This window comes from Cupressus sempervirens, chromosome 1 (genome assembly GCF_028749045.1).
Source record: "Cupressus sempervirens isolate cs-2001-9-10 chromosome 1, ASM2874904v1, whole genome shotgun sequence".
Lineage (NCBI taxonomy): Eukaryota > Viridiplantae > Streptophyta > Pinopsida > Cupressales > Cupressaceae > Cupressus > Cupressus sempervirens.
Window position 1 is genome coordinate 690,647,545 of NC_143118.1, and position 14,150 is coordinate 690,661,694.

Genomic DNA, 14,150 nt, shown 5'->3' on the forward strand with positions numbered 1-14,150 from the left:
ATCCTCCATTGAGCACAGGAGTTTGTGCGATGATGAGAGGATAAGTTTACATAGGTGTATCTTATATAGAGATGTTGCAGACACCATGTGCTCAAATAAGTTGCTAACTCCTGTGTTGTCAACAAGACAACTCATATGTCTATGTATATTGTTAAGTGTCTACATGACAACTAATATAAAAATGTATTATCCTAAGTAAACTTAAGTGTAATAATAATTAATTATTTACACTAACATAAACATCATAAAAGTAGATTACCTACTACCAATAAATGTTTGAATGTTTAACTTGTCTTTGTCTGATGCACGTCTTGACATCTTGTGGAAAGGAGAAACATTGTCAGGGGCTTAACCTCCCAACTACGGACCTTAAACTTATCCCCATACTTTCTCTAACTAGAAAAGCCCTCCCTACCCGGATAAACATGGAACACCTTGTCAACCACTGAGCATCCTGTTACTTAATCACAGCACTGAACTTGACAACAGATAATGAATTAGAGATGCATGAGCTATTAAATGATTCCTTTTTAAAATAATATATATTGTTATGTCACATTTGATTCTATTTCATGTTATTGCAGATTTCTCTCTCAACTCTTCACCTCTTCCTTGGCCATATAGTTGGGTCAGTCTCAGGTGTTTAAATCTTAGAGTAAACCAACTCTTTCTATTGAACCTCGGCTGGTGTAACAGTATTACATTTTTCAGCATGTCATATCACAATCTTTATGACTTGAGAAATGATCTTAATAGCTTGCAAGAAATATAATTCGATTCTGATATACTTTAGTAAAAAAAAGATGTATGAACATATCATGCACATTTGGTCTTGACTCAACAACATAGAGAGATTGGACTATCGAATATCCATTCGACTGCAATTCAGAAGAAATGTACGGAATTTTCATGACACATTCCTTTCTGCTGCAAATACAAAAATAGTTTAAGAAAAACATACAGCAATCTGATTATGAAAGTCTGACCACATAACTTGGTCTGAGGATGGCAGACATGAGCCTTGGCGTGGTTTCAAATAGCCGGTTCCTTGGACTTGAGCCTTGGCTTGATTTCAAGTAGCCAGTTCCTTAGACGTAAGTCATTCCGAATGAAAAACTCAGAACAGATATGGACTACGTCTAGTCTGAATCACTTGCAATATACAGGTAAAGAAAAACGTAAAAAGAGCAGGGTGAAATCATGGAAGAATAATATCTTTGGTCTCTCCCCCCCTATAAATAAAGAGACATTTAAAAATAACAAAGGCTTCCAAGAAGCCATAACTCATAGAATTAAAAGATTTGTCTTCTTGAATCACTGATATGATTTGCCAAGTGTACATTTCATCCTCTAAAAGAAATAAATAAATATGGAAAAGAACTTGAAGGTTATAAATCAAAAGGATAATTTATAAGCATATTTATTTACTTGCATGTAAATATATTTATTAAGATGGCATCATGTTAAATGTTTATCCAAGGTCGTACCTTTTAAATATGTATATCTAATACATGTTTCACCTAGACAATTATTTTATTTTCTTATCCACTCCAAGTGTATACGTATTTAAATGTACATATTTTAATAGATATAATCTTGTATAAAAGAATACTATGGTATCACCTTATTTTTATATTTTTATATGTACATAAATATGTATTATAATGAAGTGATGAGAATGTCGATCATAAACCATTAAAGGTATGTACTTTGACTAAATTAAAATGTTTTAATATTTTAAAGATTATCAAATAGCTCATGTGTGTCCAATGATTGTATCCTATTATACAAGTCACTAGGTCCTCAACCACAGTGTTTCAAGATTCATACCCATTTGCCCAGTGAAGGTGATGTCCCTTTCCCTAATTCTTTTTTGGCAATGCTTCCACCCTTTCAAGGTGCTCCCTACAAGAAAATTCTCCACATTTATTCATATTAACATAACAAGTTATTATTCATAAATGATCGTAACAGCTAACCACCTTTTCAGTTCCCATGAATTCATGATAAATAAATAAATATCCGCAATAGCTTAAAAATATCATCATAACTGTTAACTAGCATGTCATCTTCATATAAAATTATAACAATTAACCACCTTACCATTTAACATCATTATAACAAATTTCAACTGTCAACTGACTTTACGCGAAACCTCAACGGCTATATGAACATTTTAAATTGGGTCAAAATTTGGGATGTAACAATAGGAGTATAACTGTCTGCTCATGTGGCTAAGCCGAAAGTATTTTCTTTCTTTGACAAAGCATATCTATATATACAGCACCAAAGTGTCTTCGATTTATGCCCAACACAGACCTTCGTAAATGACAGCACTGACCAAATCAAAGTATTGTTAATTATATTTGAATGCAATGGGAGCATTCTTTGTAGTAATCAAGAAAATCTATGTAGTACACTCTTGTCTTCATACTGTGTATTCCTATGCTTGCATTCAGATGATGATTTTCTCTCCAGTGCCACCAAGTGAATGTAATGAAGGAGAATACACTAAAGAAATCGTGCACATTCAATATGTTGTATCATTCTCTTTCTCCAGCCTATATAATATTTGATCCATGGAAGCACCCAAACTTGCTATGATCATATATTCAGCAAAGTTTATTTAATCTATCCAAGCAGAAACTAGATAATATTAATATATATCCAAGCAATAATCCATCCGGAGTTTAGACCTTACCAAAGTAAAGTTTATATAATCTATCCAAGTGGGTATTAGATGGAGACAAAATAATAATCGACAAAACATATTCAGCACTACAAACAGTGAATCAACTAAGAACATATCCTAGTCATCGGGAAGCAGAGTCAGAAAGGGATCAGCAATATAGCATCGGGAGTACAGCCAACAGAAATAATATCTAGTATATTAAACATCCTTACTGGAGGGGACATTTCTTACTTATTCACATACAAGAAAAAGGATATAAAAATGGTACAAGTAAACAGGAGATAAAAGATAAACAGCAGATATACAAACTCAGGTGTATAAAAGATAACTGCAAATATACTAACCCAGGAATATAAAAAGCAACAGTGGATATAGGAACTCAGTACATAAAGATTTGGAAGGGGTAACATAAATTCTAAATTTTGCAAATTCTAGTCAAACAATTGCATAACTTTAAAGAGCTACAAAAAGAATATTACGCTAGGTCACAGCAGCATCATTGGTCTGATCCATAACAGCATTTCTAAATTCATTCAATTCATACAGTTGTAGATTGCTATCTATCCCTTTCTAGCTGCAGGTCAAATGATCAAATGAATATTATCAGTTTGACGACATAGCCTATGTACATTTTTTTATCTAAATCCTCAGAAGTTATACAACAGATAATACTATTTTAAATACAGAATCATCGCTATATTGATTGCTCTATCAAACCCTTTGTACAAGTTTATATCATCGGAGAATAGGTCCTGGTCGAGTAAATTATGTGCAAATTTGGATAGAAAGGAATCATTTGCAATTGAATCAGTCCCCAACATCAAACATCAAACAAGGGACATTACAGTGGTACCAAAGCATAATACTGCCATCCTCTGAGTAGAATTTCAAGCAAAAACTTACCAGAGAAGAACAAAGAAGACTACCATGAACGAAATGGCTTATGAGTTAAGAGATTTTATGGTACAAACAAATCAGACTGTTATCATGAGTCAAAATGAAGGATCAGAAAATTCCAATCAAGCTCTACTACAAACCTTACAGAATATCAGAAAATCAATTGACAGCCTCAAAATCAATTCTTTCAATACGAGAGGTATAAACTATGACCACTCAGAGAATAACGAATCATCGAGTGTCCCCATACCCCCCTTCCTACCCCAGGAAGAAATGCCGAGGGAGGAGGATGAAAGAGATCAACCAAAGAGAACTGTAATGTCCCCATTTTTGGCGAGCTCCTGCAGTGGATTGAGTCAGTTCATTATAGTAAACCTACTGAGCTAACAAGGCGATTTTGGGGTTTCAATTAAAGAATTTCTATTTTTAGTAAGACAAATCCAGGTAGTTGCCATATTTGGCAGTGCAAATGGTGGTCCTGGCAGTTAATCCTCACCTGCATCGCATGGAGCTATTTATTGCATGCATTCATATTTATTGATTATCTATCTATTAAAGTTTCATTATTATAATAGCACTTTATTATAATAATGTTATAAAATGATGTTGGGTTGGTGAAATTTCTTCAGTGAAGTGGCATTTCAGAAACTCTGTGACTATGGGGGTCACAAATATGAGCCCATTTGATGATAAAGGTGTCCGATTATCCAATTTGCTTTTGTTGGTTTGTTCAGATATTTCTGAGGTTGTTGTTTCCAATGCCCTTGCTGATGTATATGGGTTTGTAGCTGAGAACTGTATTGAATCACTGCTGACGTATAGTGATTTAATTGTATTTGGAATATTGCTTGAAACTCCTGTATATATCTGTGGCTGGGAGTTATATATGTAGCTGAGAATTCCGGGATTGTAAATGCTGTTATATCTGGTGTTGGGGAAAATTGTTACTATCACTCCTGCAGGCATTTTGACCATTCTTGCATTTGAGCGTCCATCCTCTAAGGATTTACCTGCGTCTGTTCTGGAGAATTAATTGTGAGATTGACAGGGGCTGCCTTTAGTTCCTGTAGCAGCGAACTGGGCTTCCATTGCTCACATGTGGCTAATATTTGAAGACCAATGTCCATTGTTTATGACCAGTGATTCATTCTTGAGGGCGGGTGTTGACTTACAAGCCTGCATCTGGCAGAATAGAGGCCTGTAACCCTTATTTAGTGGCCTGTGAGTACTTATTTGAGGTCTGTGAATACACAGCAGAGCCTGCAATTAATTACCAAGTCCTGCGGTTACAAATTAAGGCCCCATGTTTGATGTTGGAGGTTTGTTTCCTGCAACTTCAATATCCAAGCGTGCGGGTTAATTCTAGGGGTTTGCAAATGGGCTGAGATCTAGATATGAAGTCCTGTGTTTGAGTTTGAGGCCATTCAGGGCCAGCATTTACAATCTTAGGGAGCAGCACAGTAGTTTGAAATTGCACCATCAAGCTAAAAGGTTACTTGTATGCGATTTGAATTCAAAAATAAACTCTTTGCAGTGCTGTTTTGTTTGCCATCAAATTAAAATTGCAGAAATAGGAATTGTTCTTACCTCTTGGCAATGGTTGTTATTCCTTTCATATATGTTCATTCAAAAAAACATACGTACTGAAAACGAAACCCAATTTGCAAAAGCAACAAGAAATGATACATGTGAACTTAAAAAAGCAAGAATGTCAAGTGCTTGATTGAATGTCAAATCTCTGATTAGTAAAAGAAGTTGGTGTTTGTAAAGCCAAACCAACAAGGGTTATTACAAGAACTGAAGACATTGCAAGAGCCTATGCAGAGCTAGAACCTCACAATAGAGTAGATGTATCATTTAGAGATTTTTGCAAAGATAGAAGACGAGAGGCACCCAAAAGGCATGGAAACAAAGAACTTAAGCACAAAGTGAACAAAGTAACACTTCCAAATTTTAATAGATTAGGGAAAATAACAGCACACTCATGGTTGCACAAATTAAATACATTATTCACTTTGAGTCCTCCCATGAGAGAGGAAAATGCCATCCAGTTTGCAATACTCCATTTGGAAGGTGCAGCACATGAATGTTGGCATCATGGGCTTGTTTCCCTATGCAACAAAAATATAAACTCCTATGGGGAATTTTCCCATAAGCTTATTAATAGATTTGATGAAAAAGACCCTGAATGGAAATTCCAAGAACTCTCCCAGCTTAAGAAAACAGGAACTGTAGAAGAATTTACCCGCAAATTTCAAGAGTTGTCCGTTATAGTCCCAGATCTTTCCCAAAAGAGGCTCACTTATATATATATATATTTGAGACTTGAAGAATTCACCAAAAACTTTGTTAAGCCTCATTTGACCCCCAACACTTGGAGGAAGCCATTAGAAAGGCAAGGAAGGCTGAATCAAATCCTTCAAAAAAGTCTTAAGAATTTTTCAAGCAAGACAAAACATAAGCATGTAAGCTCAAAGAATGACAACAGAGAAATGAAATGTTATGTATGTAATGAAAAGTGGAGTACTAAACATCAATGCCAAGCAACAGATGAATTAATGAAGAAAAGTTTATGTTTCAAATGTAAAGAATCATGGAGACATAATCATCAATGCCACAGAGGACAAATAAATAAAACAAAAGAAGAGGATGATAAAGATATACCCAGCAAGAGATCAAGGCGTTCTTAGTGAGTGCTGCAATCTAGGACATTCTTAGTGAGTGTTAAATCAGATCAAAGTATTCTTAGTGAGTACCAAGATTCAAGACATTCTTAGTGAGTACCAAGATTCAAGACATTCTTAGTGAGTGTCAGGCCCAATCAAGGCATTCTTAGTGAGTGTTGAGGTTGAGGACATTCTTAGTGAGTGTCAAAACTGTCAAGACATTCTTAGTGAGTGTAAAGATCAACTCATCTTCAAGCTCTTTGCATTATGAAGAGACCCACCCAGCCCAGTCCAATCTAACAAAGGAACAAAATCCCTAGTCCTAAAACGACCACTTTCTGCTAAGAACTCCTCTATTAACACCCTAAAATGAGCAGCCTCTGCATTATTGTCATCAAACAATCTCATTGTCAACGTCATCTGCCCAACAACATTGGATGTGAAGACATTAAGAAAATCTCCAATGTCTACAGCACTGGGTCGCTGTGTAAAGATGGAGGCGAGCAAGAGCACCATTTCTTCTCGGAAGTGCTGCCACTTTTGAAGAGATTTGGAGGTCAAACAGATGGAAAATGCAGAGCTTTCACAAGTAGGGCAAGCGGAAAAATCAGATTAATTTTCTCCGTCAGAACATTACTGATATTTAGCATGTCGTTGTCATGCATGGAACTTCAGTGAGCTCGTAAAAACATGGTAAGCAACTTTGTATTTTATTTGTATGATCTCTTCACTGCCTACGAACTGAAGTAAATATTTTATGAAACATCAACTCCACTTTAATCATGAGACATAAATCCGTGGAAATTTCATTTATAAATAAACTCATCTCCCTCATTGAACATATCCAATCAACAGTCAGTGGCTCCCCAAACATTTTTCTTGGCGCAGTTTCAATTACTGTGAGCGGCATTTTCTTTGTAATGTCATAGTGGACATAGATCCCAAACACTGGAAGTCTCCATGTGGGATCTAGACCATACTTTTTCACTGTGGTTATTTAATTGACTGCGAATTACAATTTATTTTTGCATCAGCAACAGCCAGTTTGGGAATGAGTCAGACACGAGCATTGTATAAAACCTGAATGGGCTCACAACTCAGATGAATCCCTGCATAGTAGAACCTCTACGGGAACACTGTGCATCATCACAGATCTTGCTTTTGTGCATTTAATTGTCTACGGAGATTTTTAGACCATTTGTATGCGCAAAGAGGAAGCTTTGATTTTTCATGCCATATTCTCACATCGGACCTGCTCTGATACCATTTTTTTTCTGACGATCAATTGCAGATGTAATAGCACTACCTGTTTATGGTATGTGTTTTTCAAATGCAGCATCCTCTTATTTATATTGAGCATAGGCCATGAATAGACATGTCATGTGTGTGTGTGTGCGTGCTCTTTATAATTGAGATATAAGGTTATATAATATATGTGTGTGTGTGTGCGTGCTCTATTCATTGATCAAATACTTAAGATAATAGCAAATTTAATCACACACATATATTATATAATTTCTCTCATATAACAATAATCTTATATCTCAATTATAAAGAGCGCACACACACACACACACACACAGAGATATATATATATATACAGGTTTATCCGACTGAAGCTATCAAACATCAACACATGGAAAGGATCGAGTCATTCTCTCTGGATTGTATATCTCCATCTTAAAGTGTCAATTACATTACAGTCAAAAAAACTTCACCAATCCTAACTCATAAAGGTATATTTAAAATTATGGCATCATGAAATAATATAATATAAGCTATTATTAATTGTACATTACACAAAATTGGATCAAAAATGAAATTTCATTGAAACAAGTAGTGTGCATTCAAGGCTGTGGTACAAGATAAAACAATATGATAGTCCTCCACAGAAAGTCCAGCATTTAGTTAGTAGATAGATGTCTTAGTTGGACAAGAACCATCTTGGTAACAAACTAATTTTAACACGCATAACTAAGCACACCATGATATCAAACCATTTTTTAATATAAAGTCATGGTAAGATTTAATTATAACACATAACACATTCAGGGATTGTAAAACAGCTATTAAATGGTTATCTACAGTATTAGTGCATCTGAGTTGTTTATATTAACTAATCTGATCTTACATTAAAATGACAATAATATTCACAGCTTCTACACCATAGCCCACCTTTGCCTTAAGTGACGATAAGAAAAAAAATATATATTTTATAAGAACAATTAAAACAAAAGAGAGATTTTCCAAGTTGTTAGATGATAAGTCGCCAACAAGTTCAAGAACCAACCATTTTTGGCAGCAAGTTACATGATCCCGAGTTTCCATCTTATCAGCAATCACTTCCCAATTGATGTTATCTCGACACTGTTAAAAAATTCAAAATACAGTTTAAACCAAATGGCTGACCTAAACAAACAGAAATGAGATTGCTTAGACCTAAATTAAAATTTGTTCAACAATCCCTAACATATAGATTACAGTAGGAAAAACAAACCCGTCTATGTGTATGATCTTGTTCCTTTTCTGATGACTTAAGTTGCAAATTATAATGCACCAGATCTGATAGCCTTTGGTACTCATCTTGAGACATAGACCCTGCACAAATAAGCAACCTTAGTCAGTAGCATTAATTTGATAGGATTTAAGACATTCAAAAATTAAAGTTTTCAGCTACTAAAAATGTGTACTATTTCTTACCTCTTCTAACAAGTAATGCCAAAAAGAAAATACAGTATTTCTTGAAGAGAATGAACTTTTTTCAGCATATATATTATTTTTCTAAACTTATAGTAATGTACCCTTCTCTGGTTGTATGGACGCTACATGAGCTTGCAGAACTTCTTCAATTAGACAATGAAAACGCAATCAATATGAAAATATATAAATTACTATAGATATGAATGCAGCAACTGTGGAATATAAATACAATGATAATGAACTATCAAGCATATATGACTGATTTTACAAATGCTTTGACAATGAACTGTGAATGCAATTACAATGGATATTATGTATGACTGGTAGTTCCAAATGAGACATTAATGAAGTATGAATGTAATGTCTCCATAAACGTACATGGAAGTACGAAAGACTGGTAATTCCAAAGCTCTTCTGTGATCAAGACTGCAGTTGTAATACAATGGTTGTTTTTGATATAATAATGTATATTATGCATGATACTCTGTATGTCTGTATCTACTCTGCTTTGTGATATATACTGTGATCTACAGGATAACCAATGATCTAAGGCAGAGACATGCCATCTCTCATATTCTGATTTGATATATGCAATTGTCTCTGTTATAGAAGCCGTCTCTGATATTAATCTGATTATATATTGCAATCTGATTATATATGTTCTTCAATGATGCCATCTCTGATATGCGATTGTATTGCCTGCACCACATGGTTTCTATCCCAACCTACTATGCTCTTATTATCAAGCGGATTCCACAAAGGGAAATAAATTATATAAAATTAATTCTTATTATCTTCTCTGCCTTGAATTACTGATGTGAATGCCTTCTTAAATTGTCTTTCTTGAATGAAGAGTTTCCAATGAAAAAGGTGTGTCCTTTGTCCTTTGATAATTGCACCTTACCATTACATGTCTTTTAACAACATATCAACATCTCTTTAAAATAAGGATTGCACCTTTTCATTATTTTAGGTTCGCATTCTTTCACAAATTATGATAGCTGTCATAAACAACTTCATTGATGATAATTGGGGTGTGTAGGTGTGAATCTGATCACTTTAGCAATTAGTTTGCTTACTGATTGATATGATACTTACAGCCCTTCATTATATTTAACTTCCAACAGATAATGATCAATAACATCTTATCAGGTATGTATGCTGCTAGGAAGGTGATTGTCAATTGTATTAGTCAAATGTAATGATAATCGGTTTTAAGAATGCATGAGGCTTATATTCTCTAGATAGTGTCATTGGTTACATTGCTGTTACTATGCTCTATACATGTGTTTCTTCCTTATCCTGCTCAAATAGTGGCTGCTCATAATTTCCAGTCTTTAATTAAACTTACCAAATCATATATGTTGTAAGTCATGAATTTGGGGACATCACACATACCAATTGCTATCATCTTGTCAAACTGGGAAATCAAAAAATGACATGGGTTTCTGAAGTCACTCTTAGCATCTGTTGTTAAATACACAGGGCGATCTCCATTCTTCACAATTTATGTTGTAAGAGATTCTTGAAGAGCTTATACATGCAGGTACACCATCCTTTAGCACGAAAACCTTGGGTTCGTGGATTCAACAACCACTCAATTCCATCTATTTGTCGATTTACTTCAGCATTCACATTGGGCTACATAGTGTGAGAAACTTGTAAAGTCTTCTACAAAGTCAAGTTTATGAGATATTGATCGAAGTTTCAAAATAATATTAATTTTAAGAATTAAAGACTTTTGAAAGGAATATATTATTTAAGTGATTAAGCTATGGTACCTCAAGTTTCCAAGAAGGTGAGGCATTTTGGGTCTCTGATATTTTAAGCCAATTTTGGGTATGACAAATGGGATGGCTATTAAAAATATAGGGAAATTTTAACATATATAAGAAAATTTTAAATATTCATATAAAATCATGAATCAAACATGCATATATACATTATTAAACCTCAACATATAATATTTGTGTTCAATTAAGACATTAATTTCAAAATGTCAAACATTAATACTTAATTCAAAGTTCTTTTAGAATTCATTGTCAATACACATGTGATATTAAAAACTAAAATACAACTTATAAACATAAAGCGAAATACTCATTGTTGCTTGATGCAAACTCTAGAGGGTATTGTTGTGAGGTTTTCACACCATCACCCTATTACAATAATAGATAAGACGTCTATTATTAGTTAATGGTTATCTTGTAAATATCTTACGCTTTAGTTTGCTTTCATTTTTTGCTTTCTCTGGAATAGAATGTTTCTATTCTTTACGATCGTTTCCTAAGGAAACATCGTCACATTCTTTTGTATAAATTGACCTTTCGGTCTCTGTTATTAACAAGCAAATATTTACCAATTACCTCGTAATATGGTATCATAGCCTAGTTCTTGAACTTTTTGAAAAATTTATAATTTCATTCGAAATTATTTGCTCAAATTTTTCGAAATCCAGCTAGGTCTCTTTTCTGAAAATCGTGGGAAGATTTTTTTGTTTTTGCAAAATCTGCAAATTGAGGGAAATCGTGGACGATTTCATCTGCAACTCGCAATTTTCTTTTTCCTACTCGTGTTTTTTGAACTCGTGTTTGTGGCTGAGGAACTCACGTTTTTTTTTTTTTGTGCTAAAAAAAAAAATGACGGGTTTTCCGATTTCAGCTCAGTGAGAGATGGCTTGCGTGTTCAAGTCCATGGTTTTTCAAGGGAAAAAGCAAAACCGAGACCCTCTACCAGTGAAAGACGGGAGCAATAATTTTTTTTTTTTTAAAAACGTATAGTTTTTTTTGCAGACGGTTTTCTGCATTCGGCTCTGCAAACTCACGCCGTTTTTTGGTGTTTGTCCAGCACGCTCTACCCCCATTCGTCCATGCACATCGATCCTTGAAGAAAAATCTGCCATTTTTTATCAAGAAATTTGAAGTTTTTTCAAGCTTTTTTCAGCTAGGGCCGTTTTTTTCGAAACCCTAATTTTTGGGGTCGAAAAAATATTTTGTTTACAAATTCTTGATGGATTTCGAGAGCTCAACTGGGTTGTCGTCTGTTTTTTCTGGGTGCCTCGATTTTTGTGCCTCGATTTTCGAGCCAGCGGATCCAAAAAACGACAATAGATTCCTTCTGGGTTTTCCGAGCTCTCTTCAGGGTCATTCTCTGATTCTTCTGAGTCTTTCGTATTTTTGCCTCGAAGAACGTGCCTTCACATATTTTCACAATTTTTCATTGAAAAACGTGCCATGGCATCTCTGACAAATATTCTGCTCGAACATAATTCCAAATTCAATGGTCGCAATTATGGAACCTGGAAGCAACGCATCATCGCAATCTTCGAATATCGAAACACCGATCAACTTGTTCTGGGTGTTATGCAGCGTCCGACTTCTCCGGGTCTCATTTTTGGCAGGCTTCTGCAGATGATTAAGACAGTTCATTATTGCAACTCTCGTAAGTTGATAGGATGATTTGGGGGTCTTGGTTGCAAACTTACTATTTTTAGTAAGTTTATTTCTGGCAGTTGCCATTTTTGGCAGTGCAATAGGCGAAGCTAGCAGTTGGTTGTCTCCTACAGTGGATGTGGTTATTTATTGCGTAAGCTTATATTAATTAATTATTAAAGTTGGATTAGTATATTAATAATTATTTATTATAACAATGTCATTAAGAGATAATATTAAAAAGAGTTGCGTTGGAAAGTTTCCAAAGTAGTTCTTTTGGGAAACTCTTGCAATTTCTAGAGTTGAGTTCTTTTAAGAAATTTTTTTAATTTAACACTTTGTTGTAAAGCTTAATATGTGAATCCTTCTTTCCATATTTAACACTTCCTTCTTTTCTAAATATGGATTTATTTACCATGGAAAATTATGCTATTTATCCATTCCATTCTATGCCTTAAAAGGTATAAATCTTGTTGTTTACAAGACCAGAGTAGCTTTATCTTTTATTATATATGCATTCCCATATTACCATTTTCATCATACAGAAGTTGATACATATATTTATTCGCATTCACATTAATAAAACTATCTTGTCCTTTTTCTAACATCAATGGCAATATCTATCAATCTCCTGAATGCCTTTAACATCAATGACAATATTGCATCATGTATACCTGTATTTAGTATGGCACCTGCTAGTCCTATATGTAGCCTTGATGACGAACGCTCCACACATAGACATGTGGATGTGTCAATGCCTTTGGTGGAACTTAGCATTGAGCTTCAGCAAGTTGAGGCTCCCAAAGTTGTTGCAGAGAAAGTTGATGGACTTGTTGCCACTAATTCTTCAAGCTCTTGAGGGGATTGTTATTGGAGATTTATATGTCAGTTCTCGTAGTGTTGCTCCAATGCAGGAGGCAATTGCTTCCTCAGGTGGGGCCGATGCATGTATGGAGTCATCGAACTGTGATGTTGGTGATCTGAGTGGTACAACGGAGTCAGTGGGTGTTGGATCATGCTCTAGCATTATTGATTCACGGCTTGATGTTGAGACATGTGTAATAGGTCAGGTGATGGCAGTTAAGCATCTGTTAGGAGATGTGGATACAAAGAATATGGACACCTCTGATGATTTGTTAGATGATGCTATGAGTTGTATCGAGTATGATATCCCTTGCCAGATATTAGGTGATGACTCCGAGGAGATTTTGGATGGATCCCAAAATCAAGATTTACAGGGACTTTTTGTTGATGGGGAAGTAATCATGCAAGGAGTGTGAAACTGTGTGGGTTTCCGCTTCTTTAGGGAAGGTGTCGATTGAGGTACCAAGTAGTTATATCTCAGTTGCAGTTGTGTGCAAGGACGGTAGCACACATGTAGTGAACGATCATGTGGTGAGCAGCTCTAATTTAGTTTTCCATTACAGTGCATTTAGCAAGACGGAGTGCTCACATAGGAGTGAGGGGTTACAAAGGCATCATGTGGCTAGTCAACTGAAGGTGATCGATGGTGACATCTCTTCATCTTTTGAGCATCATGATGCGATGCGTCATTTGTTAAGCGTGTATCGTTGGGGTACTCCTATGTCAGATGGGCATGGTAACAGTAGACTTTCTCTAGCAGAGATTCATGCACTCCGAGAGGATATCAGGATCTTGAAGCATAATTACTCACAGCTAGTTGCCAATAGGTATTACCTTATGAAGTGGAGTAGCACCTATTATGAGGCATTGTAAGGGAAAAGGGAGGAGCAAGTTGAGCCC

At 35.1% G+C, this 14,150-nt stretch overlaps 1 protein-coding gene across 2 annotated transcripts in view; it reads right to left on the reverse strand.

Moving 5' to 3' along the window:
* The window catches only part of LOC149579820 (myb family transcription factor), a 158,882-nt gene that overhangs the window by 36,288 nt on the left and 108,444 nt on the right, over positions 1-14,150 (reverse strand). For both annotated transcript variants that reach the window (XR_016352784.1, XM_089787137.1), the window contains exons 5-6: positions 8,753-8,853; positions 8,546-8,622 (exon numbers count right to left, since the gene is read on the reverse strand). Coding sequence is in view for 1 of the 2 variants with exons in the window: in XM_089787137.1 (XP_089643263.1) it covers positions 8,546-8,622; positions 8,753-8,853 (178 nt within the window). In the remaining variant the exon portion in view is untranslated. The remainder of the gene's footprint in view (positions 1-8,545; positions 8,623-8,752; positions 8,854-14,150) is intronic.